We start from the raw sequence: 26,263 nt of genomic DNA on the forward strand, positions 1-26,263 counted from the left end.
GACAGGTGACTTGTTATCTATATGACGTCACCAGAGTTGGCCTCACCCATGATTTTATTGCTGATGAATCTGATTATCCAACTTGTGGTCTCTCAGTTGAGGATAGTGGCACTACTTAGACTCGGGGCCACCTGTCTAGGGACACAAATAGACAGTGTGTAAACAGCACTGGACTCTGCAGGGCAGGTGCAGCACGGCACACCTGTGTGTTGTCCTGGCGTATCAGAGAGAGCTTGTCTCTGTCCTCTGGAAAGGCTTTGTGTTCTCTCCTCTCTCAGGACAGGAGTTCATTCAGGAGACAGGTGGAAACGCCCCTACTGCTCACTCTGATAGCACAGTCGAAGAAGAAATCAGGTGTCAAAGACAACGATACCCGATTCCACAGCAGACTGAGTTCCCAGGACTGGCTAGTTCCTTCTTCCCTGTGCCAAGTTCTAGGTCCTCAAAGATGTTCCAATAACACCCTCACTTTCCCAAAGGAGGCTCTTCTGCAGAATGAAGCAGATACTTGTAGGGTCAGAGGTCCTGAAAATATGGGCTAGCCTGGGTCCTGAAGGGTCACACTTCTCAAACTGTTCTTGATTACCACCACCAAATGTCATAGGGCCTCAGGCTCAAGGAGCACATGATCTGCTTCTTGCTGCTACATTGCTTCATTGTGTCAAAATGGAAGGAAGAGGTGTTGGTCATTCTGGCTTAGATTCGACGCTGCATGGGCCCCAGTGACATCTGCAAACACTCAGCATCTCCATCTCTCTTGAACGCGCTGTGTCTGTGTGTCCACAGGTCATGGGTGACACCACCCGACAGTGTGACAGCTGAAGGACAAAGGCTCCTAGTGTGTCCTCTGGGTCCGTCCACCTGTCTGCAAACGTCCAGTCTTTCCTAACATTTTTGTGTGTGGGGGGTGACACAGGCTGGGCAGGGGAGTCATCAAAGCAGCTGTCACCTGAGCTAAGCAGGTAATCAGAGCCCAACATCAGCCGTGCACAGAACCACGGGGCACAGTAGAGGAAGTACCGTGTCTGTGCTCACACCTCCACCTAGCCAGCCCCTGATCTGGCAATATCCAACGGTCTGACACATTAATTTAGCAAGAAATCTGGTTTCTGATACCCAAAGAGCTGGAAGTCCCCTTCAAACCGGGCATAGAGACGCCGGATGTCCCGCTTGCTGATGCCCAGGAAGTATTGTTCTACCTTGGTTCTGTTGTACACAGTGATGCCCGGAGGGATGGTGGGGTATGACACCAGATGGTCTATGCCAGCTTCTTTCAGGATGTATGGGGCATCTGCCTCCAGGGTCTCGTGGTGTCCAATCACGCTGTACTTTATCTCACAGGGTGCACAGAGTTCCACGTAGGTCACCCAATGGATGATATGGTCCCCAAACTGAAGGTCTAACCACCTGCGGTTTGGATCACCCAGGTATCGCACAAAATCTTCAAACTGGATCCCCCGGGTCTCTGTCCTGTTCTTCCGGTACTTCCTAATAATGCCTGGGGCTATCTCATGCCTGTACCAAGGCTCAAATCGTGGATTGTGAACAAACTTATCCTTAAAGGCAGAAATCAGTCTTTCAAAGGGATCTCTCACAATGAAAAACTTGAAGTATGTTTTCAATCTGAGGAAGAAAAAGTAAGGTCAGAGATGATATGGATACCCCAGGAGATCATAGATGAGAAGGTAGGAGAGGGAGTAATGCCAGGGTGATCCCTGCAGGATATGTCTCACATGCATAGTGCACTCTGAGTACCATGCACTGAACATTGCTACCAACCCATTCTACAGGTGAGGAAACAGAGGCTTGGCAAACCAGACTGCTCAAAGCCTCTGAGGTTGATGTGAAACTGTTGAATCAAAGGTGTGTTTTACTTGGCTGATTCTAAAACCTTTCACAAGTTTGATTCCTGGGCAGGAAATTGTCAGGGCTGGAAGTGTGAGTCCGTATTAAAGATTGCACCCCAAACTTTCAGGGGTTATAAAAATGAAAGGGAAGAGTGGGATGAGGGAATAGGAAGCCAGGCCACACAGTTCTGACAGGAAGGTGACCCAGGCAAGCTGCAGCACAGTAGGAGCATGAGTTTGAAGGGCCTGTGGTGAGATGACTTTGATGGGGACAGCAGTGACATCACCGTGTCTGTGGCAATGCTACCCCCACATTGCACTTATCCAAAAACCAGAAGCTGTTTGTTGTCCATGAACTGCCTGTCTTTTTTTAAATTTGTTTATTTTTATGTATATGAGTACACTATAGCTATCTTCAGACACACCAGAAAAGGGCATCAGATCCCATTACAGATGGTTGTGAGCTACCATGTGGTTGCTGGGAATTGAACTCAGGACATCTGGAAGAGCAGTCAGTGCTCTTAACCGCTGAGCCTCTGAGTCTCACGAAGCCCCATGAAGATTCCCTTAGAGCCCAGTCCACACCCAGGACAATTTGTGGCATAAGTGTGTAGAGTTGTGAAGACTGAGTTAGTTTCCCAAGGCCAGAAGCAACAAAGAACAGAGGGTTGAAAAGCCAGGAGGGCCAATCCCAGGCTGGACCTGACACTGAGGGGCAGCACTTGTATTCTGATCCCTTCAGTCTGGCTCGGTAAAGCCACATTACAGCTAAAAGGGAGAACGTTGCCTCTCATTAGCTGCTGACAGTTCTGCCATAGACCAAGGGGCTTGTCTCCTGTGATGGACCTGCGCACACTACTACCCCAGTGGGAAGTACATGCAGAAGTGGGCAAGGTAGCCTGGCAAAGTGTACAGCACCTTTTTGTATAATGGAGAAACAATCCTATTTAGTAAGGAATCCATAAGAACCTTAAAAAACGGAAACACAAAGCGCTACCCACTTATGGCAATAACCTGATGCACACTTTAATGGCATTTGTGGCAAGGTTGGGAAAGGGATTCTGAAGTTCTCAGGAGGCTGAGATTTTCAGTGAGCAGAACACTAAGAACACTGCTGGCCACTGCATGCCAACAGAAAACAGTTGACCCTGCAGTCCCTGGGGCCCTGTGGATCAGACAGCAAGTAAACACTGAGCCTGGAGACCCGTGGACCACACAGCAAGTAAACACTGAGCTTGGGGTTTTGCTGAAAAACCACCCCCTCTCCCCCTCTGAAAAAGTTGCACTTACCGCTTCTGAATTCCTATTTTGCTGAAGGAAGAGAGGCGTGGAAGGCCATTTTTCTCATGGTCATGGACCACATTTTCGGGAATCTCTTCAATGGAAGAAAACGCTCCTACGGGGACAAGAGGAGACAGTGCATGAGCTGCCTGCGTATGACCCTTAGAGGCACCCATCAGTGCCACCTCCAGCCCCACCATCTCCACAGCGCACACGAGAGGCCCACAACCAATGTCCACGTGTACACCCCTGAACTCCAGCTGCTCCTGCTGGAGGCAATAAGAGAAGGGGGAGCAGCTCTTTTATCCATTAGCTGACTGGAAGGGAAGGAAACTGAAAGAATAGTAATAGCTCACAGCCCTGGTCCTGTACCTAGGAGGCTAAATCTTCCTGAAGTCAGCATTGCTTGTTCTATCCAATCTCTGAGATGGCAGGAGATGCTGGAGGCATGTGACTTGGAACACAGTATCCACCTATGCCCCCAGCACTGCCAAACCCTCATCTCCATGGCAGATTGTGCTCAATAGCACAGGACTGCCAGAGCAACAGTGTCTCACGAACCCCACAGCAGCCCACATGGCAAAGGACAAAGACTTGATTTGAAGGGGCAGTTCTGATGCTAAGGTCCTCTTCCCCAATTGGTTCTTGATCTGTCAGTAAAGAAGCCATGGGCCAATTGCTGGGCAGGAAGGATAGGCGGGACTTCTGGGTAAGCAGAGAGATCACAAAGAGAGGAGCTACTGAGCTTGCCATGCTTCTGAGGGAGAAAAGGTGACCAGCCATGTGAGATCTCAGGCGGAGTGGCCATACAGGCCACTCCTACAGGAGGCTGATCAGGGATGTTTAGCTGAAACTTGATGAAACTGAGCAACTAAAGTTTAGGGCAGGTGGAGATGTGTGGAGGTAAGAATATTGATAAGGTAAGGACATGCTTCTTCAAGTGGGAGATAAGTAGTGTCCAGCAATTGTGTCAAAAGGCAAGTTGAAACAGAACAACTGCACATGTGTCTTTTATCCATGGATTCAAGGGAAGCTAGGTAGGGGCTGGTAGTGCAATCTATTCCTGGAGCTTAGGCAGGGTAGCAACAGCTACATGCAATGCCTGATGATGAAAACTCTTAGCTGTCACCAGAGGTAGGGAGGACATGTCTGAGGAGGCAGTGGGACCAGGGTTCTGGAGAGGATGGGGGAGGGGAACACTTTTCTTTTCCCAATGGAGACAAAGGGTGATAGGAGCCTGAAGGGCTAGCTTCTGGGAACTGTAGCATCTGGCTTTATCCTGACCCAGTGCTGTCCCCACAAGGAGAAAGCTCTCTTGAGTGATGCAAGAGACACAGCCTCTACTCATTCATTCATTCATTCCTCTTCCAACCACTTAAGCCCTGGTTCAGAGCACTGTGTTATGCTGTGGTTGGCACATTTGACTGTGATGAGGAGTGTCAGACCCTGAGGAGACTCAATTTCCCCAAATTCTGGTGGTTGGAAAAGAAGCCAGCACTCCTCAGCAAGTTGTGAAGCTAGTTCCCCCATTCTGAAAGGAGCCATTCCCCTTTTTCTTGGCTGGAGGGACAAATGGTTATTTGAGGTGCACTTCAGGAAGATCTGTTAGCCCAGCAAAGCACAAGCTGCCCCCAGGTTCCCTCAGTGTCACAAGAGCCTGTCCCACATATCAGAGTCCTGAAATGTTAGGGTCCTGTCTCTTCTTGCCTCCTCCTGACCCTAAGCTTTCCCCAGCCCAGTCTCTGCTTCCCCCCTCCCACCCCAGCCACTCATTCTCCTTATAACCCTGCTATTTCTTCAAGATGCTCTCTCTGTGTCTTCCCTTTGGTTCCCTCCCTCTCTTTGCCCCCATCCACCACCACCTCTCTCTTCCCCTGCCTCTCCCACAGCCAGGTTCGTTCAGTCTGCTGGTTATGTTCAATCTACTATTTTCTCTCTCTGCTCTGGACCCTTCCAGATGCCTCTGGCTGTTCTCTCTTATATCTGTGATAAAACTTCCCCTTAACCATCCCGTGGTGCCGACATGTCATCAGTTTATACAAGGAGAGAATGGAAGAGCCAGTGGCTTGGATCTGGGCCTGGGGTCCCTCACTGTCCAAGCACACTGGGGGTCAGCTAGGGACGGCCACGAGGACCTCCCTGCTTTACATGGCCTGGCCAGCACATGCCTACACATTTAGCTTCGTTTTTTTTCTTCTCTGTTTCAGGAAATAGCACTGCATGAGCCCACATGATTTTACAAATCAACAAGCTGACTTTTCCTACTAGACAAAACACTGAGTTTTATAAAAAAGATAAAGAAAATTAGAATACGTTCTATGGGGGTATGGTAAGGTGTGGTGCCACACCGACCCCAGTAGATTCTGTGTGTCAAAAGTTCCATAGAGTCCGGATCCAGATCAGCCTGGGCGGCAACACCTCATCTCCAGGTCCTGCAAGAGGCAAGAGGGGCTTCCGGGTGGCCAGGGGAGAGAAGTCGGTGTGCTCCGGTGAGTCCAGTGGGCCCCAGCAGGAGCCTTCAGGTGCCTGCTTTGGGATCTGAACAGCCTGGGCCACAGCACTCGGTCTCCAGGAAGTGTGGGAGACCTGGTGTGCATCCGGAGGCAGTCTGGGAGCTCTCAGCGTGGCTTGCTCCTGTGCCACAGAGCTTAGGCTCCAGTATGGAGGCCTCTGGCGGTAGCCCTCAGACCTCTCCGCTTCCGGATCCAGATCAGCCTGGGCGGCAACACCACATCTCCAGGTCCTGCGAGAAGCAAGAGGGGCTTCCGGGCGGCCAGCGGGGAGAAGTCAGTGTGCTTCGGTGAATCCAGCGGGCCCCAGTGGGAGCCTTCAGGTGTTTGCTTCAGGATCTGAACAGCCTGGGCAACAGCACCCTGTCTACAGGCAGTGCAGGAGGTAAGCTGTGCACCAGAGGCCACCTGGGAAGGGGCAGCTTGCACTGGTGAGTCCAGCATTGACAAGACCAACTAACACCAGTGAGAACTAGATGGCAAAAGGCAAACGCAGGAACGTCACTAACAGAAATCAAGGCAATATAGCAACATCTGAACCCAATTCTCCTTTACCAGCATGTCCTGGATACCCCATCACACCAGTAAAACAAGATTTGGATTTAAAATCACTGGTCATGATGCTGGTACAGGAACACATGAAGGACATAATTAAAGAAATTCAGGAGAAAATGGGTCAAAAGTTAGAAGCCCTTACAAGGGAAACACAAAAATCATTGAAAGAAATCCAGGAGAATACAAAAGCCAATAATGAGGAAACGCAAAAAACACTTAAAGAAATACAGGAGAACTTTGGTCAACAGGCTGAGGTCATAAAAGAGGAAACACAAAAATCTCTTAAAGAATTACAGGAAAGCACAAATAATCAAGTGAAGGAGCTAAGCAAAACCATCCAGGACCTAAAATCAGAAGTAGAAACAACTAAGAAAACTCAATGGGAGACAACTTTGGAGATAGAAAGCCTTGGGAAGAAATCAGGGGACATAGATGCAAATATCAACAACAGAATACAAGAGATAGAAGAAAGAATCTCAGATGCTGAAGATACCATAGAAACCATGGACTCAACAGTTAAAGAAAATGCAAAATGCAAAAAGCTTGTAACCCAAAATATCCAGGAAATCCAGGACACAATGAGAAGATCAAACCTAAGGATTATAGGCATAGATGAGAGTGAAGATTTACAACTTAAAGGGCCAGCAAATATCTTCAATAAAATTATGGAGGAAAACTTCCCTAACCTAAAGAGAGAGATGCCCATGAATATACAAGAAGCCTACAGAACTCCAAACAGACTGGACCAGAACAGAAATACTTCCCGTCACATAATAATCAAAACAACAAATGTACTAAACAAAGAAAGAATATTAAAGGCAGTAAGAGAAAAAGGCCAAGTAACACATAAAGGAAGACCTATCAGAATCACAGCAGACTTTTCACCCGAGACTATGGAGGCTAGAAGATCCTGGGCAGATCTCATGCAGACTCTAAGAGAACACAAATGCCAGCCAAAACTACTATATCCAGCAAAACTCTCAATCACCGTAGATGGAGAAACTAAGATATTCCATGACAAAACCAAGTTTACCCAATATCTATGCACAAACCCAGCCCTACAAAGGATAATAGGAGGAAAACACCAATACAAGGAGGGAAACTTCACCCTGGAAAAAGCAAGATAGTAACCTTTCATCAAACCCAAAAGAAGTTAACCAATCAAATTTAAAAAATAACGTCAAAAATGACAGGAAGTAACAATCACTATTCCTTAATATCTCTTAACATCAATGGACTCAATGCCCCAATAAAAAGACATAGACTAACTGACTGGATACGTAAACAGAACCCTACATTTTGCTGCTTACAGGAAACACACCTAAGGGTCAAAGACAAACACTACCTTAGAGTAAAAGGCTGGAAGACAATTTTACAAGCAAATGGTCTCAGAAAGCTGGAGTAGCCATTTTAATATCAGTTAAAATTGACTTTCAACCCAAAGTCATCAAAAGAGACTCTGAGGGACACTTCTTGCTGGTCAAAGGAAAAATACAACAAGAAGAACTCTCAATCCTAAACATCTATGCTCCAAATGCAAGGGCACCCTCTTTCGTAAAAGAAACTTTATTAAAGCTCAAAGCACACATTGCACCTAACACAATAATTGTGGGTGACTTCAACACTGCACTTTCCTCAATGGACCGATCAGGAAAACAGAAACTAAACAGGGACACAATGAAACTAATTGAAGCTTTGGACCAATTAGATTTAACAGATATATATATAGAACATTCTATCCTAAAGCAAAAGAATATACCTTTTTCTCAGCACCTCATGATACCTTCTCCAAAATCGACCATATAATTGGTCACAAGACAGACCTCAACAAATATAAGAAAATCGAACTAATCCCATGCCTCCTATCAGATCACTATGGAGTAAAAGTGGTCTTCAATAGCAACAAAAACAACAGAAAACCCACATACACGTGGAAACTGAACAATATTCTACTCAAGGATACATTGGTCAAGGAAGAAATAAAGAAAGAAATTAAAGACTTTTTAGAACACAATGAAAATGAAGACACAACATACCCAAATCTATGGGACACAATGAAAGCAGTGCTAAGAGGAAAACTCATAGCCCTGAGTGCCTCCAAAAAGAAAATGGAGAGAGCATACATTACCAGCTTAATGACACACCTGAAAGCCCTAGAACAAAAAGAAGCTATTTCACCCAGGAGGAGTAGAAGGCAGGAAATCATCAAACTCAGGGCCGAAATCAATCAAGTAGAAACAAAGAGAACCATACAAAGAATCAACAAAACCAGGAGCTGGTTCTTTGAGAAAATCAACAAGATAGATAAACCCTTAGCCAGACTGACCAAAGGGCACAGAGAAAGTATCCAAATTAACAAACTTAGAAATGAAAAGGGAGATATAACAACGGAAACTGAGGAAATCCAAAAAATCATCAGATCCTACTACAAGAGCCTGTACTCAACACAACTGGAGAATCTGGAGGAAATGGACAATTTCCTTGACAGATACCAAATACCAAAATTAAATCAGGACGAAATAGATCATCTAAACAGTCCCATAATGCCTAGAGAAATAGAAGGAGTCATAGAAAGTCTTCCAACCAAAAAAAGCACAGGACCAGATGGTTTCAGTGCAGAATTCTATCAGACCTTCAAAGAAGACTTAACACCAATACTCTTCAAACTATTCCACAAAATAGAAACAGAAGGAACCCTACCCAATTCCTTCTATGAAGACACAATTACGCTGATACCAAAACCACACAAAGATCCAACAAAGAAAGAGAACTTCAGACCAATTTCCCTTATGAACATCGATGCAAAAATACTCAATAAAATTCTTGCCAACCGAATCCAAGAACACATCAAAACGATCATCCACCATGATCAAGTAGGCTTTATCCCGGGAATGCAGAGTTGGTTCAATATACGGAAATCCATCAATGCAATCCACTACATAAACAAACTCAAAGAAAAAAACCACATGGTCATTTCATTGGATGCTGAAAAAGCATTTGACAAAATTCAGCATCCTTTCATGCTTAAAGTCTTGGAAAGAACAGGAATTCAAGGCCCATACCTAAACATAGTAAAAGCAATATACAGCAAACCGGTAGCCAGCATCAAACTAAATGAAGAGAAACTTGAAGCAATCCCACTGAAATCAGGGACTAGACAGGGCTGCCCCCTCTCTCCTTATCTTTTCAATATTGTACTTGAGGTACTAGCTCGGGCAATTCGACAACATGAGGTCAGAGGGATACAAATTGGAAAGGAAGAAGTCAAACTATCATTATTTGCAGATGACATGATAGTCTACCTAAGTGACCCAAAAAACTCCACTAGAGAACTCCTACAGCTGATAAACAACTTCAGCAAAGTGGCAGGTTATAAAATCAACTCAAGCAAATCAGTGGCCTTCCTATACTCAAAGGATAAGCAGGCTGAGAAAGAAATTAGGGAAATGACCCCCTTCACAATAGCCACAAACAGTATAAAGTATCTTGGGGTGACTCTTACCAAACATGTGAAAGATCTGTATGACAAGAACTTCAAGACTCTGAAGAAGGAAATGGAAGAAGACCTCAAAAAATGGGAAAACCTCCCATGCTCATGGATCGGTAGAATTAATATAGTTAAAATGGCCATTTTGCCAAAAGCAATATACAGATTCAATGCAATACCCATCAAAATCCCAGCTCAATTCTTCACAGAGTTAGAAAGAGCATATCTTAGAGCATACGCTATTGGTGTTCTGTTCAGAAACTTTCTCCCTGTACCGATGTCCTCAAGGGTCTTCCCCAGTTTCTTTTCTATTAGCTTCAGAGTGTCTGGCTTTATGTGGAGGTCCTTGATCCATTTGGATTTGAGCTTAGTACAAGGAGACAAGGATGGATCAATTCGCATTCTTCTGCATGCTGACCTGCAGTTGAACCAGCACCATTTGTTGAAAAGGCTATCTTTTTTCCATTGGATGTTTTCAGCCTCTTTGTCGAGGATCAAGTGGCCATAGGTGTGTGGGTTCATTTCTGGATCTTCAATCCTGTTCCATTGATCCTCCTGCCTGTCACTGTACCAATACCATGCAGTTTTTAACACTATTGCTCTGTAGTATTGCTTGAGGTCAGGGATACTGATTCCCCCAGATTTTCTTTTGTTGCTGAGAATAGTTTTAGCTATCCTGGGTTTTTTGTTGTTCCAGATGAATTTGATAATTGCTCTTTCTAACTCTGTGAAGAATTGAGTTGGGATTTTGATGGGTATTGCATTGAATCTGTATAGTGCTTTAGGCAAAATGGCCATTTTAACTATATTGATTCTACCGATCCATGAGCATGGGAGGTTTTCCCATTTTTTGAGGTCTTCTTCCATTTCCTTCTTCAGAGTCTTGAAGTTCTTGTCATACAGATCTTTCACATGTTTGGTAAGAGTCACCCCAAGATACTTTATACTGTTTGTGGCATCGGTACAGGGAGAAAGTTTCTGAACAGAACACCAATAGCGTATGCTCTAAGAGCAAGAATTGACAAATGGGACCTCATAAGGTTACAGAGTTTCTGTAAGGCAAAGGACACCATCAAGAGGACAGATCGGCAACCAACAAATTGGGAAAAGATCTTCACCAATCCTACATCAGATAGAGGGCTAATATCCAATATATATAAAGAACTCAAGAAGTTAGACTCCAGAAAACCGAACAACCCTATTAAAAAATGGGGTACAGAGTTAAACAAAGAATTCTCACCTGAAGAACTTCGGATGGCGGAGAAGCATCTTAAAAAATGCTCAACTTCATTAGTCATTAGGGAAATGCAAATCAAAACAACCCTAAGATTTCATCTTACACCAGTCAGAATGGCTAAGATTAAAAATTCAGGAGACAGCAGGTGTTGGAGAGGGTGCGGAGAAAGAGGAACACTCCTCCACTGCTGGTGGGGTTGCAAATTGGTACAACCACTCTGGAAAGCAGTCTGGCAGTTCCTCCGAAAACTGGGCACCTCACTTCCAGAAGATCCTGCTATACCACTCCTGGGCATATACCCAGAGGATTCCCCACCATGTAATAAGGATACATGCTCTACTATGTTCATAGCAGCCCTATTTATAATTGCCAGATGCTGGAAAGAACCCAGGTATCCCTCAACAGAAGAGTGGATGCAAAAAATGTGGTATATCTACACAATGGAGTACTATTCAGCCATTAGAAACAATGAATTCATGAAATTCTTAGGCAAATGGATGGAGCTAGAGAACATCATACTAAGTGAGGTAACCCAGACTCAAAAGGTGAATCATGGTATGCACTCACTAATAAGTGGTTATTAACCTAGAAAACTGGAATACCCAAAACATAATCCACACATCAAATGAGATACAAGAAGAAAGCAGGAGTGGTCCCTGGTTCTGGAAAGACTCAGTGAAACAGTATTTGGCAAAACCAGAACGGGGAACTGGGAAGGGGTGGGAGGGAGGACAGGGGAAGAGAAGGGGGCTTACGGGACTTTCGGGGAGTGGGGGGGGGGCTAGAAAAGGGGAAATCATTTGAAATGTAAATAAATTATATCGAATAAAAAAAAAAAAAAAGAAAGAGCAATTATCAAATTCATCTGGAATAACAAAAAACCCAGGATAGCTAAAACTATTCTCAGCAACAAAAGAAATTCTGGGGGAATCAGTATCCCTGACCTCAAGCAATACTACAGAGCAATAGTGTTAAAAACTGCATGGTTTTGGTACAGTGACAGGCAGGAGGATCAATAGAACAGGATTGAAGATCCAGAAATGAACCCACACACCTATGGCCACTTGATCCTCGACAAAGAGGCTGAAAACATCCATTGGAAAAAAGATAGCCTTTTCAACAAATGGTGCTGGTTCAACTGGAGGGCAGCATGCAGAAGAATGCGAATTGATCCATCCTTGTCTCCTTGTACTAAGCTCAAATCCAAATGGATCAAGGACCTCCACATAAAGCCAGACACTCTGAAGCTACTAGAAAAGAAACTGGGGAAGACCCTTGAGGACATCGGTACAGGGAGAAAGTTTCTGAACAGAACACCAATAGCGTATGCTCTAAGATCAAGAATTGACAAATGGGACCTCATAAAATTACAAAGTTTCTGTAAGGCAAAGGACACCATCAAGAGGACAAATCGGCAACCAACAAATTGGGAAAAGATCTTCACCAACCCTACATCAGATAGAGGGCTAATATCCAATATATATAAAGAACTCAAGAAGTTAGACTCCAGAAAACCAAATAACCCTATTAAAAAATGGGGTACAGAGTTAAACAAAGAATTCTCACCTGAAGAACTTCGGATGGCGGAGAAGCATCTTAAAAAATGTTCAACTTCATTAGTCATTAGGGAAATGCAAATCAAAACAACCCTGAGATTTCACCTTACACCAGTCAGAATGGTTAAGATTAAAAATTCAGGAGACAGCAGGTGTTGGAGAGGGTGTGGAGAAAGAGGAACACTCCTCCACTGCTGGTGGGGTTGCAAATTGGTACAACCACTCTGGAAATCAGTCTGGCGGTTCCTCCGAAAACTGGGCACCTCACTTCCAGAAGATCCTGCTATACCACTCCTGGGCATATACCCAGAGGATTCCCCACCATGTAATAAGGATATATGCTCTACTATGTTCATAGCAGCCCTATTTATAATTGCCAGATGCTGGAAAGAACCCAGGTATCCCTCAACAGAAGAGTGGATGCAAAAAAATGTGGTATATCTACACAATGGAGTACTATTCAGCCATTAGAAACAATGAATTCATGAAATTCTTAGGCAAGTGGATGGAGCTAGAGAACATCATCCTAAGTGAGGTAACCCAGACTCAAAAGGTGAATCATGGTATGCACTCACTAATAAGTGGATATTAACCTAGAAAACTGGAATACCCAAAACATAATCCACACATCAAATGAGGTACAAGAAGAAAGGAAGAGTGGCCCCCTGTTCTGGAAAGACTCAGTGAAGCAGTATTCGGCAAAACTAGAACGGGGAAGTGGGAAGGAGTGGGTGGGAGGACAGGGGGAGAGAAGGGGGCTTACGGGACTTTCAGGGAGTGGAGGGTTAGAAAAGGGGAAATCATTTGAAATGTAAATAAAAAATATATCGAATAAAAAAACAAAAAAAAGAAAATATCTAATTAAAAAAAAAAAGTTCCATAGACTGAGGCATTTGACTCGAAGGGGAGAAAGTCTTCTGGGAACAGCTAAGGAATTCTCTAGTTGGAGGATAACTCTGAGCCATAGTTCTCAAAAGCAGTTTACTCTAAATTTCCTCTTTTTCTCTTTCATAAGGTGATCCTAAGAGCCTGGGCAGATAATTCAGTCTTTGAAGTGGACTCACTGACCGCAAACTCTTTAAGAACTATAACACTTTGCCTCATAGTCATTTACATAATTACAACCCCCCAGAAACATGCAAATTTATATGGCTGTGCGTATGTAGATGAGGGTGGCTCTGACACTATGTCTCAGCAGGCCCAGGCTGGGGCATCCCTTCCCCCTGAGCGACCAGCTCCATGATGGTATATTATAGAACAGAGTTTATTTAGGGCACAGGGAAGGGAGTTTGGAGGGTAGTAGAGGCAGAGGAAGGTAGAGAGGAGAGAGGAGAGAAGTAGAGGCCGGCCATGAGCATGGGTGGGGGGGGAGCAAGAGAGCAAGAGAGCAAGAGAGAGAGGAGCTGGCAAACAGCCCCCTTTATAGTAGGCCAGGCTGGCTGTTGCCAGGTAACTGTAGGGAGGAACATACTTGGCTGTTGCCAGGTAACTGTGGGGAGGAGCATACCTGGCTGTTGCTAGGTAACTGTGGGGTGGAGTTTAGAAAGAATGCTAATAGAGCTGGATGATAAAATCTTTCTTAAAATAAATTTAATTTTTCTTCTCACTGATCGTGTCGCGGGTGTTGATGTCAAGAAGGGGTCTTTGTTTTCAATTTAAAAAAATGTAACTGTACATGTACTGTAACTGATTCTATATGTGATTCTGACACACAGGAAGCTTGCTGTGCGCTTCTGAGTCCCAGAACTGTCAGAGAAGCTACATCCATAGGGTGTGTTGACACACGTATCTCATGTAGTCTTCTTCTATTTCATCCTGCCCTGTGAGTGAGTTACGGTGCCTCCCACTGCCGTGGCCCATATGTGTGCTCTCTGTTTCCAATTTAACTTGTAACCTTTATCTCCCATGCAGAAATCCAGCACACTGGCATATTATTCCAGGGGCACATTAACTTCATACCATGCATGTATCCAGAAGGCGACACCTTGTCCTTTTCGCCCTGTGACTGACCTGTACAAAGTGCAAATGGCAGCCAACACTGCCCAGTAATGCCAGGAGTGGGTATGGGAGCTGTGGGCACAATTGCTGAACTCCAAGAACTTGTCCCATGGTACCCAGGGTGTGACTTCTGCTTGTTGGAACTCAGTCAGTTGAAGCTGAGCTTTTAAAGACACCCTATGATTATTTTAGGCCAGTTTAGACTAATTGGAATGGAGACAAACCTGGTATCTAAACAGAGCAGTGGTTAATCAGAACCACAGTGTATGAATTCATTTTTCCACAATTTAATTCATTCCCCAGGAAACATCAGATTTTTCTGAAACAAGCTAACTTAATGCTTTATGTCTAAGGCACAACACAAGGGGTAGTTTCTCTCTCTCCAGCCAGCACAGAAAGACTTGGTCTACAAGTGAAGCTGCCTGAGGCCAGGAGGCAAGGGTCTCCTCCCAGGCTCTGGTGGTGGGTTCTTTGATGATACAATACTTCAGGGAATGTGGGAGCCTTTCAGCACTCAAGACAGACCCAGCATGTACTACGGAAAAGAAAAAGGACCGATGGGGGTGGACAAGCTGAGTAAGGATGGCCGCTACATCTGTGAAAACCCAGGAAACCCAGCCCTTGGTACTAACTGAAGTATCTTAGTTAGAGCCACCCATGGGACCACAGCTCAGTGGTAGAAGGCTTGCATTGCATACACACAGCCCTGGATTTCGTGCCCAGCACTGTAAAAGTAAAACCAACATTTTAATCCCACCAAATTTTACAGGGTAAGGGGAGTGAGGAAAACAACACAGAGAACCTTCAGGAAGGTCATGGGTCTTTTCAGAAGAAACCATCCCATCTTTCATTGCCAGTCTTGACCCCTCTCCCATTGCAGAGGGGCACCTCCCCCATGCCACACCTACCATTTAGGACGATCAGGACTTTCTTCCACTGGGTATTACCCACTTTGGGAGTTTGACAGAAAAGAATCTTGTGCTTGTCACAGACAAATATTCGGTCCAGGACAAACTTAGAGACCTCGGTGTGTGAGAGGTTCCGCAGAGCCTCCTCCTTGCAGGCATTTCTAATGAGCTCTAGCCGCTCCAGATAAACCGAGGGCTGATCAGGACGGCTCTCCGAAAGCATCTTCCCAGTTGGCTGTAAGCGAAAGGGATGGAGGAGGCAGAGGGATTGTGGGTATGAAGCAGGAGGAGCCCCTGGAGCCCCTTTCTCTTGATTTCTTCCCATCTCTACAGTGACAAACACCATTTCCTGCCACTTCTCATGGCTCTTCCCCACCCCCTCGACACAGCCCTGCCGTGTTTAGAAGACAGGTAGGGGCCCAGGAGAACAAATGTCCGCTTGATTCCTGTGGTTCTCCTAGAAGACTGATCCGCTCAACTGAAAAGATGAATACGCTGGAGTCTGAGTGAAGAGGCCACTTACAGAGCTACTTCATGATGGAGAGAATATCCCTGACATGAGCAGTCCTGGACCCAAGCCCTCCCCCATCTTCCATGACTCTGAAGGCCAGCAGGACCATTCACTCCATAGCTGCTGAGTCTTGACTGGGTGTGTGACAGCAAGGTCTAATGGGGATACTCAAGAAAGCCTTAGCTGGGTCAAATGTATGGCATGGAGAGAGTGTCACTGCATGTATGTGTGCACACGAGCAGTCACTGAATGTGTAGGGGAGGAGGGAAGCTGAAGAGGAAGAGATGAGGTGGATGGGCAGGGGGAGCTGTACCAGGAACATAGATTAGTGTTCAGAAACCCTTATTGATCATGATGTGTGTTCTTGTGTGTGTGTGTTCTCTAAGAGGCATTTTGAATTTGTAAGGAACCACTACAGGGTAAGATCTATTTTCACTGATGCAATATATTTTCAGTGGGGGCCCTCACCTCGAACTATTTTGCAAATAGCTCACTGCCCTTTTGGTATTTTCTATTCATGTATTTAAATATTTTCTATTAAAGCCCTGCTCCCCTGAGTTATCTTAAAAGAGTTTTGCAGACCTGAACTTTCCTATGTGAATTGCTAAGAAACCACGATGGTGCTTGTGCCTCTGACTAAGCTGTGTCTGTTCTTACTGGGTTCTAATTTGCCATTTTCATACAGTGAACCAGGCAGCACCTGCCCCAGTCTATTCCAGAACTGACAAGCATCGTTAGTGGTGGACACTTCATCCTTTCCAGCCAAACTGTGATCCGTACCTACCAGACCCAGTATGAGGATTAGCAAGGGGAGGGGCCTTCCTGAACGTACCTCTCTCCCTGGACAGCAAACAAGCAGAGTTATGTGTAGTGGCCCTGGGGAGGAATACCTGGAGTCAGAACCAGGCATCAAGGACCCCATGAAAGCAGACAGCTGTGCTGGGCCCTGGGCATCTGTCATGCTATCTGGGGGCCTCTCCCTTGCCCTAGATTCAGCTGCTTGCCCAGAGAGTTGGGAGTCTGGTTCCATGTTCCCTCTCACCCCAGAATCCCACTCTGGGTGAGAAATCTTTTCACATTCCCAGGTTCTTCCTGACCCTGTTCAACGCTTTCCTTCCCCTGTGAAGCCAAGACTTCATCTGACAGGAAGGGATTTTGCACAATCGGATGCCTACAGAGAACCCAAGACAAGTAGTATATACCCAATGCCTCACCAAACCCAAGCTAAAACAGTAAACAGAAACAGAAAACGAAAGAACTCCAACTTGAATAACCCTTGTCTGAAATGCATTTGATTTAGAACTTTTTTTTTTTTGGACTGTGGAATATTTCCATCTACAAAATGAGATATTTTAGGGACTCAAGTCCAAACCTGAAATTCATTTATGTTTAATATACACACTGTGGTAATGATATACGATTTTGGGGGATTACTGGGGATTGAGTCCTGGGTCTTGTGCACATTAGGAAGTAGCTGTATCTCTGAGTGATAGCTCTAGCCATATAGAATATTTTAGATAATTCGACATACATGACAAAGCTCTGCAGTGTAGGAATTTCTGCTGTGGCACCATGTTGGTGGTCAAACAATTTCCGATTGTGCACTCTCATACACCAGATTTTCAGATTTGGGGTTCTCAACCTGCACCATAAACGAAGCTGCAATGACATAGGCGGGAACCTGTGAGAGTCACTGGGCGAAGCCACTCCCATGTGACAGAGCCCCTGCGTGTCCCTGAAGGAAAGCAGTTGTCCCTGTCAGACGGACAAACCTTGTGCTCACCTTGGTGACGTCAGGGAAATGCTTCTCTCCTCTTAGCTTCTCTGCTTCTGGCATGGTCGTCAGAAACACAAACTCCTGTTTGGCACTATACCCTGGAGGACAGATTCACATATGTTCTCAGAGAGGGCAGGGCACAGAAACCAGTGGGACACAATGCCTCCCCAGGAGATGCTACACCCACCCAGGCTTCTAGCAAAGGCAACCCAACTAGAAGGTCAGTCTCTGTGGGAAGAGAAAGGGAGCAAGTGGACCTCAATGGACAGAATGAGCCAATACCTAATCCTCACTCACACCTTTGAAAAGAACTCAAAACCATCCAGGGTCTTACCTGGGAAATATAAGCCATGAAACTTAAAAGAACAAAGCAGACAAAGGCCTTTAGAAAACTGAACCTCATCAAAACTTAAGGTCTGAGCTTTGCAAAGGCCTATCTGAAGAGGGGGAAAAGATGCTGGGGGGTGCAAGAAGGCATGTATAAGCCTTATACTCGACAGAGAGCTTGTATCTAGAAGACACAAAAGAAGTTAACAGATGAGACACTTAAGAAGAAAACATGCCAGTGTGCACAGGAGTGAGATGCGTGGAGACAGCTCACTGAAGATGATCACCGTCACTGGCCACAGGCAAACAAATCAAAATCCCAGGGAGACAGTAGCAGAGGCCCATCAGAATGTGTGAGAAAGAGCAGCGACCAAAGGCTGCTATGTGGGGAAACCTGCTCATGTATACAATGTTGCAGTACGATGAAACCACTGTGGATAAAAGTCTGGCAATTTTCTTGAAAGAAAAAAAAAAGCAATACAGTAACAAAACTCAGCAATTGTGTTTCCCAGCATTTAATGCAGAGAAGTGAACATTCACTGATGTTGAAACAAAAACCAATGTACAAATGTTCACAGTAGCCTCGTGTGTTCTAACCTCAAACTGGAAATAGCCCACATACCCTTCAACAGGTGCGTAGGCAACAACAGCTACACCTGTACAGGCAGATACACCTGAGCAATAGACATCAAAGGGTCACTGCTAACACTGCGACCATGCGGGGCCAACGCTCATTGGAATTGTGAGTGAGAAAAGTCAAATAGCCCCCCCCCACACACACACAAGGCATTTCTGAAATGACACAATTGTATAGAGGCTCAGGAGCTGAGGTAAGGAGGGGGCATGGATATACTAGAAAGGACAACACAGTCAGGCACAGTGGCGTATACTGAAACAATCTCTGCAAATCATGGACCAAGGCAGGAGAAATGGAGTTTGTAGTCAGCCTGGACTATGTAACGAAACTTGGATTTAGAATTCCAAAAAAATCTAAACCAGCACCAAAAGACAACAGTCAGCAAGGGTGATGTGATGTGGTGACAGAGGTGTTCTGTGCCTGTGTCCCTGCAGTCAGGACTGTGAGTGGTCACCACATGGGCCAGAGGGTCAGCAGAACACAGGATCTCCCTGTCCTCTTTTTTCTTCTTTTTTAAAAAAATTATAGGTATGATTATTCTGCTTAAATGTCTGTCTGTGTACCATGTGTGTCCGTGGTGTCTGAGGATCAGAAGATGGCACCCAGTGCCCTGGAACTGGAGTTACAGATCAGGGTGTGTTGCCAGTGTGGGTGCTGGGAATCAAACCCAGGACCTCTTGCAGAGGATGCACTGAGCCAGCTCTCCAGCCCCTCTGTGGTATTTCTTACAACTGCATGTCACTCCTCAGAGACCTCCAGACAGAAAAGTTAATTTACAAAAGGACAAAAACAAAACTTCAGCTGTCAGGTTAGAATTTCCATTCTATGTTGACACCAGAAGTCACATGACTGTAAGTCAGACCAGGGGGCAGATTACAAGTTACTCTGTCAAGCAAATCTTGAAAAGATTTTGTGGGAACTATTCGGTACAATCTGGATGTAATCTATCACTTTCTCAAAACAAACATGCACTTTAAAAAGTTTTCCAAGTCTCACAGAAACACAGATATATAATAGAGCTCATAAAATATATAAAAGTATTATTTCATTTAATAATAACTTTCCCCTCTTGGTTCGGAGACTCCCACGTTGCCTGCTCTCCTCTAGCCCCGGGCTACACCAGCCTTAGCTAGTCTTTGAAGTTTATTTTACTATTTTTGTCTTTATTTCACTTTACTTTGTGTGTATGGATGCTTTGCCTACAGATGTATCTGTGTACATCTGTGTCTGGTATCCACAAGGTCAGAAGAACTGGTGTGACAGACAGCTGTGAGCTGAGGTTTGGGAGTTGGGAATTGAACCTGGGTCCTCTGGAGGAGTGACTAGTAAACTGCAGTGCCTTCCGGGCTCAGCCGGTCACGTGACTGAACAGCTGCCTCTGGTTTGGTTCTTGCGGGCACAGTGAGTTAGTCTGCTCCACACCTCAGTTACTGGGCTATCTTACAGCCCCTGCTGCACAGCCTCAGAAACCCCACAGCCATCTTTCTCTCTGCCTACATTGGAGTGGAAGTACAAACCTGCGCAGGGTTACAAGCACATGCTGTTCCGAGCCTGCCAAATGGTGAAGTGTGCAATGCCTGGTGGAAGAAGGCAAGAAGCCCTCCATCCATGGCTCCTGGCTGCACTGCGGGAGCCCTGATGCTGGTGCTGACTGGCCCAATACCCGCTGACTCAACCGGTCACCTCCGGGCATTGACATGCTAAATGGATTTGTGGAACCTGTGTTTCCTTGTTCTGTGCATAGAGAGATGTGTTCTGCATGCTGAATAACCAACTTGCCAGTGACTTCTAGAAGGCAACCTATTTCCCAGTCTTGGGACACTGGGAAGTTACTACCCCAGAGTGAACATTTTCACCATTTTTTGTTTTTTTTTGGATTTGGTTTTTCCGAGACAGGGTTTCTCTGTGTAGCCCTGGCTATCCTGGAACTCACTCTGTAGACCAGGCTGGCCTTGAACTCAGAAATCCGCCTGCCTCTGCTTCCCAGAGTGCTGGGATTACAGGCGTGCGCCACCACCGCCCGGCCATTTTCACCATTTTAAGCTCCATGGATTCTCTTCCCAGCTAACCCAACCCTAACTGACTACAGACAAAGGGGGAAACACAGCATGGCCTAGTCTGAACTTTCTGCTGCTTAGCTGGTGGAGAGTTCTCCTCAGCAGCTGCCAGCACCCCTGCTGTGGTCAGATGTTGGTGCCTCCCACCACTCAGCCCCTCAGAAGCAAGGCTCCAGCTTCTGACGATCCTGAGGCATGGCTCCGCATCTTCATGGCTAAGATTATGTCTGCTAAGAGTCACAATGATGGCTGTGGCAGTTTATGGGTTTGTTTCTACAATTGTGAATGGAGGACCACTTTGTTTTGCCTTTCTTTAAAAAAAAAAAAAAGATTTATTTATTATATGTAAGTACACTGTAGCTATCTTCAGACACTCCAGAAGAGGGCATCAGATCTCATTACCAATGGTTGTAAGTCACCATGTGGTTGCTGGGATTTGAACGCAGGACGTTTGGAAGAGCAGTCAGTGCTCTTAACCACTGGGCTATCTCCAAAAGTGGTCACAACCGTCTCCTCACTACCTGACATGTTATTTAATGATGCTGCACCCTGGCCTAGCAGCTCAGCCACAAGCCCATGCTACAGGCAGAGTGTGGGTGTACAGAGCCATAATGGGGAGTCCACTAGGTAGGAACTTGACATTGGCCAAGGACAATTCCTGGCTTCAGGCAGGAATCTGACATTATGACATAATAGGGAAGTAGGTTAAGGCAGGAATTTTTATCCTAGGGTGGAGAAGCTCAGTGAAGGTTAAGCTCATTGTTCCTCCAGGTCTAGGAATTCCGGAATTAAGCAGGTGACCCACCCAGCTGCCTGAGCAGTCAAGACAAGGACCTCCAGGAGAAGCTAGACAATTTCCACCAGAACTCAGCCCAGAGTCTGGGGGAAAGGGTTTGCCCAAACTGTTAAAAGGTCTGATCGACATTAAAATTTTGGCCTTGATCAGAGAAACATTGTCCTGGCCCTTCTTTTTTTTGGCCCCTTCCCCATCCATCCCTCAGCTTCTGTTCCAGCAACCCAGTTCGTAATAGCTGCAGGCAGCTAAGGAATACAACATGTGGGTATAATTCAAAGTCATGGGTTCTGCCCTTTGGCCACTTAGAAGCTACCTGAGGGGCTTTGATCAAGCCAAGGACAGGCTGAAATAGAAAATCGAAACAGATAAAGAAAACGATGTATCGAAATTCTCAAGACCCACTTAAGGGCTGTTTAGTATTTCAAATCTTGACACTAAATATCTATTGATGGGTTGGATTTATTTTCCTTGACATGATCTGGTTATTAATACCTGATTCTAGTTCAACAGAAAAAGAAATTTGCTAAGGCTAGCTCAATGCACAAATGTACCAGTATGGCTTTATTGCTAAGCAACAAAAGCAGCAAGTGTGAATCAGCAGCAGGTGAGGAGCTCTTGGTTCATCTCGGGTGGCTAAGAAAATCACAACATACAGGCAGACATGAAGAAAACAGCAATGCAATGTGTCTGGGATTCCACACCAGGGACCCAGTTCCAAGAGAACAGAGCCAGCGAGAAAGAACGGTCCAAGGGCAGTTGCGCTACCCTGCTTCCAAGACACCAAGACCAAGGATCATCCAATAAAAAATGAAGCCTCACTCGAGGACCACCGGGCTATACAATGATACTCAACGGGGGCCCTTGGTTCAAAAGCCAAAACAGCTTGGATGCGTATAAAATAAATGTCAACATGAGAGAACATAGCTATGAATTTACAGATACCTCTGATGCTTCCCAGCCCGCCATGGCTGAGAGGTCTCTTCTGACAGGGTCCCCAGAGGGGTCCCAGGTGGAAGGAAGAGCAGCCTGCAGCACCCCAGGGCCCTTTCTGATGCCTTGGGTGTGCACTGTGTACTTAACTTCCAGATTCTTCATCCTGTCCTAATCACCCAGACTGGGGTAGTTTATGTACAAGTTCACTCAGAATGAAGAATGAAGCCAATGGATGACCAGGACAATGACATGTTCTCTGACTGCTGGACTGAATCATGACAGAGAGCTCATAATTTAAGCTACAGGAGAGCAAAGTATCCTTGTGACATGCTTTCGGGTGACAACATCCTCCCCTGAACTTCATGTTGGGCAAACAAAGGCTAACCCTACCTGGCTCTGAGGTCACCCAGGCGCAGTCTATGTGGCTACCTCAAATGTCAGCGTGCAGAGGAACTGTCTCCTATCATTAACCGTAAGGCAGAGCCGGTTGGTTAGCTGGGCTAGAGTTCTGTCTTGGTTAAAATGTTGAAGGCTAGGCCAGCAAGGTGGTCTGGTGGGTAAAGATGGCTGCTGCCACGCCCGATGAGCTGAGCCCAACCTGGGACTCACACTGGGGGAGAAGAGAGCCACCTCCTACGAGTTGTCCTCTGACCTCTAAGTAGAGGTCTTCAGTTTTCTTCCTGACTTTTTGCCTTTAATGTCTCTTAAGTTTTTTGCCATTCCTGAGAGCAGCCGGCATGGATCTGGCCACTGCGTGGCCACGCCCAGCACGGTGACACTGCCTCTACCAGAGCCCGCTGGGAAGGTATTCCTTAAAAGCTCCTATCAGAGATATTAAAGGGCAAGGGTATATTTTTAGTTCTTATTTCCCCTTTGTCGTTGTTGCTGTGTGTTTTCTCTTTTGACACAGCCTCACGTGCGGTCTCTCTGGTCTCAGAGGCTATGTCCAGATTGAGTTTCTAGAGTCACTTGGACAGAAGGCGTGTGTCGCCAGGCTTAAAGTATTTAACTGTGACTGACAGACGGCTCACTGATGTAGAGCACACACTGCCCTGGTTTTTAAAACAAACTAAAGTACAATTTAATCACATGACTCCCCCTTCAGAGCCTTCCTCACTAAGAGATAAGGTCAGGGTTCGGAAGTCACATGCAAGTTTCAGTTTTTTAGCTGTTCCACATTTGGGACTGGTACCCATATCAGAAATAAGAATTTAATCTGTCCTCAGCAGAGGCTTACAAAGCCTGGCAGGTGTCGCCTGTTCTTGTAAGAGGTCACCAATATTGCTAAAACTGCCGAAGTCTCCTGCCGGTGACACTGAGACAGATGCTCAAACCCCAACCTCACCCTTCCGATGGAGCCTCTGGTTCCAAGCACCCTGTGATGGCCCTGGACATCCAGTACAGTAATGTTGCAACCTTCACCAGCCATACAGGCCCATCAGCTGCCTCCCAAGGACTGCAGGAGGATGATGGGATTTGTAATGGAAGCCAGGTGGTGCCCTATGTGGAGCGTCTGTAATCATCCCTCAGTGCAAACCCTGCTGAGGACCACCACCTGGGCTAACATAAGGTTTCCCTATCTCCCCTGCATGTCTGCTTACAGTTTTGCTTCTCCACAGGAAGAGTGGGACAGAGGAGATGGAGAAGGGGTGGAGGAGGGGGGTGTCCTTAGAATAGCTAGGAGCACATCAGGAGTTCTTGAGGGTATAAAGGAGCCCATAGCCAACTGCTCAAATGACCGTGCTACAGGCTGCTACAGCCACTAGAAGAAACCTGTGGTGGGTGGGAAACCTGCTGCAGGAGACACGCCTCTAATGAGCTGTGAACCACGGAAGGATGCACAAGGCTTTGTGCTCCAGCCCCCTAGGAACTGCTTCTGTCGCCAATCTACACCACTAACGAGCCGTCCCCAGGAAGTGTCTCCTCCTCTCCTCAGCCCCTGATGATGGCCCCAGAGGGAGGAGTAAAGAATCATCTGGTAATGTCAGAGCAAGGAGTGCATCCATTTTGTGAGGGAACATCGAAGCTTAGGCTAAGGAACAACGACAAGAACACAGCAGAACCAGCTGGCTGAGACCAAATCGAGCACTCTTCATTGCCTCCTCTCAAAGTCTTAAGTATGGTAAGGAAGATCAATCCTACAACAGAGCTTCGCCGTTCACATTCAAACAACTCTCCTCCCGCTATGCTGAAGATAACCCTCATTCACACATGGTGTGACACAGCTGGCACTTCTGCAAGCTGAGCAAACACGGTGGTGTGTCATGTCGTGTTGTCTCGGTGTGTCTCGGGACACGAGGCTGACTGAGCCTGTGGCACTCCTTGCTACCAGGCAAGCTCAGGGAGGAAGCTTATCTCAGAGGTGACCCAGTGGCTTCAGGCAAGCAGAAAACACCTCAGCAGGAGGAACTCACCCTAGTCATTTTCCTTCCCACTTCCCCTTGGTTTCTGTCACATGAAGACTTTGGAAGCCACTTTGGTCAGGACAGCTACCATCTATACGGGGCTCCCTGGGAACTGTGTTGGAGGAAGGACTCCATTAGCCATGAATCCACTTTGTCATAAAGCATACTTACCATCTGGGTCTTTAAAGGTCAACGTGATGAACTTGCTGGCCACCATGAACATGAAAATCACCCAAAAGCATGCAGCCAGCAGGAGCCACTGGTGGTGCATGTTGTCAGACAGGGGCCATTCGATAATCCTTCCTGGAAGACACAAAGGAAATAGATGCCTCTGCCACTTGGAGCAATAAAAAGCTGTAGAGCGAGACACAAGCGAATTCAATTAAAAGACCCAATATCCATGTGAACACTTCCACTTTGCTACAGTGGATATTTGGACTTGACAGTTAATTTAACATTTCATACTTAATGAATACTACTGAAGGGCCCATCCTACAATTAAATCAACTTCCAACACCTAGGGGATGGGGAATAACAAGGAACAGTTTCATCCCGGAATCCCCGAGACTTTGCTGCGGTAGATCTGCCTCCTGAGTCCTGTCTCTCAGATCAAGGTCACAAGAAGCTCATGGAAAGGACTGGAAGAATCGGTCTAGCAGGCCTGCTAAGGGGTAGAGGGCAATTCCTGCAGTGTAGACAGCATGTTGAGGGAGGCAGGAGATGCTGTGATTACAACACTGACTGGTGGACCAGGGGTATCCATACACGGAGAATCTAAGAAAAACAACTCCTTGTTTCTATAGCCCAAGGTCATTTGCCTTCAAGGACCAATGGGGGTGGGTGCTTCATATTATCACCTGGGAGTGAGGTCCGGCACTTCTGTTGGTCCTCACTCTCTGCTGCAAGGACACACAAGGGACCAGGGAGTCACCATCAATCCTCAGCAGGAGAGAGAGAGAGAGAGAGAGAGAGAGAGAGAGAGAGAGAGAGAGAGAGAGAGAGAGAGAGAGAAACACATTGCAGTCAAGTGGTACTTCTCAGAGCAAGATGGGGCCATGTTACATGTCAAGAAACCAAACTGGGCTGGTTTCCACAGCTGACTGTGGTCAGCCATCAGTATAGACAAGAAATCTGGTCTCCAGTCTGCTGCTGCTGACAGTGAGTGATTTTAGCAGTAGCTTCCCATCCCTGCCTAGTCACAGTTCAGCCAAGACCCAGAAAATAATAACCCTTCTTCTTTCCTGATGCTGTATTCAAGAGCTTCAGTGGGACCGGGCGTCTGCAGCCCGGCTCCCTCCACAGCACCTGGGGGTGGTTCTCTGACATCCTGTTTGAATACAAACAGGGGGCTTGCCACCTCCCACACACCTATACATTTCTTTTTAAGATTTATTTATTTTATGTATGTGAGTACACTGTCTTTGTCTTCAGACACCCAGCA

The 26,263-nt window shown here is 46.0% G+C and overlaps 1 protein-coding gene across 1 annotated transcript; it reads right to left on the reverse strand.

The window, feature by feature from the left end:
- Positions 1 to 1,085: 1,085 nt before the first annotated feature.
- Positions 1,086 to 25,108, reverse strand: Chst10 (carbohydrate sulfotransferase 10). The gene is made up of 5 exons (XM_052193655.1): positions 24,994 to 25,108; positions 17,674 to 17,765; positions 15,380 to 15,614; positions 3,138 to 3,243; positions 1,086 to 1,623 (listed from the first exon to the last, which is right to left on the reverse strand). The coding sequence occupies exons 1-5, from the start codon at positions 25,091 to 25,093 to the stop codon at positions 1,086 to 1,088; spliced, it is 1,071 nt and encodes a 356-aa protein (XP_052049615.1). The 5' UTR covers positions 25,094 to 25,108.
- Positions 25,109 to 26,263: the final 1,155 nt, after the last annotated feature.

Source organism: Apodemus sylvaticus, chromosome 9 (assembly GCF_947179515.1).
Source record: "Apodemus sylvaticus chromosome 9, mApoSyl1.1, whole genome shotgun sequence".
NCBI classification, from domain to species: Eukaryota; Metazoa; Chordata; class Mammalia; order Rodentia; family Muridae; genus Apodemus; species Apodemus sylvaticus.

What these genes read in the sequence shown, in the direction of transcription:
- Chst10 (XM_052193655.1), bottom strand. Translation starts at nt 25,093, where the DNA reads ATGCACCACCAGTGGCTCCTGCTGGCTGCATGCTTTTGGGTGATTTTC. An exon ending in GACCTTTAAAGACCCAGATG is followed by an intron (nt 17,766 to 24,993) that starts GTAAGTATGCTT and finishes TCTGTCCTCCAG; the next exon opens with GGTATAGTGCCAAACAGGAG. An exon ending in ATTTCCCTGACGTCACCAAG is followed by an intron (nt 15,615 to 17,673) that starts GTGAGCACAAGG and finishes TTTCGCTTACAG; the next exon opens with CCAACTGGGAAGATGCTTTC.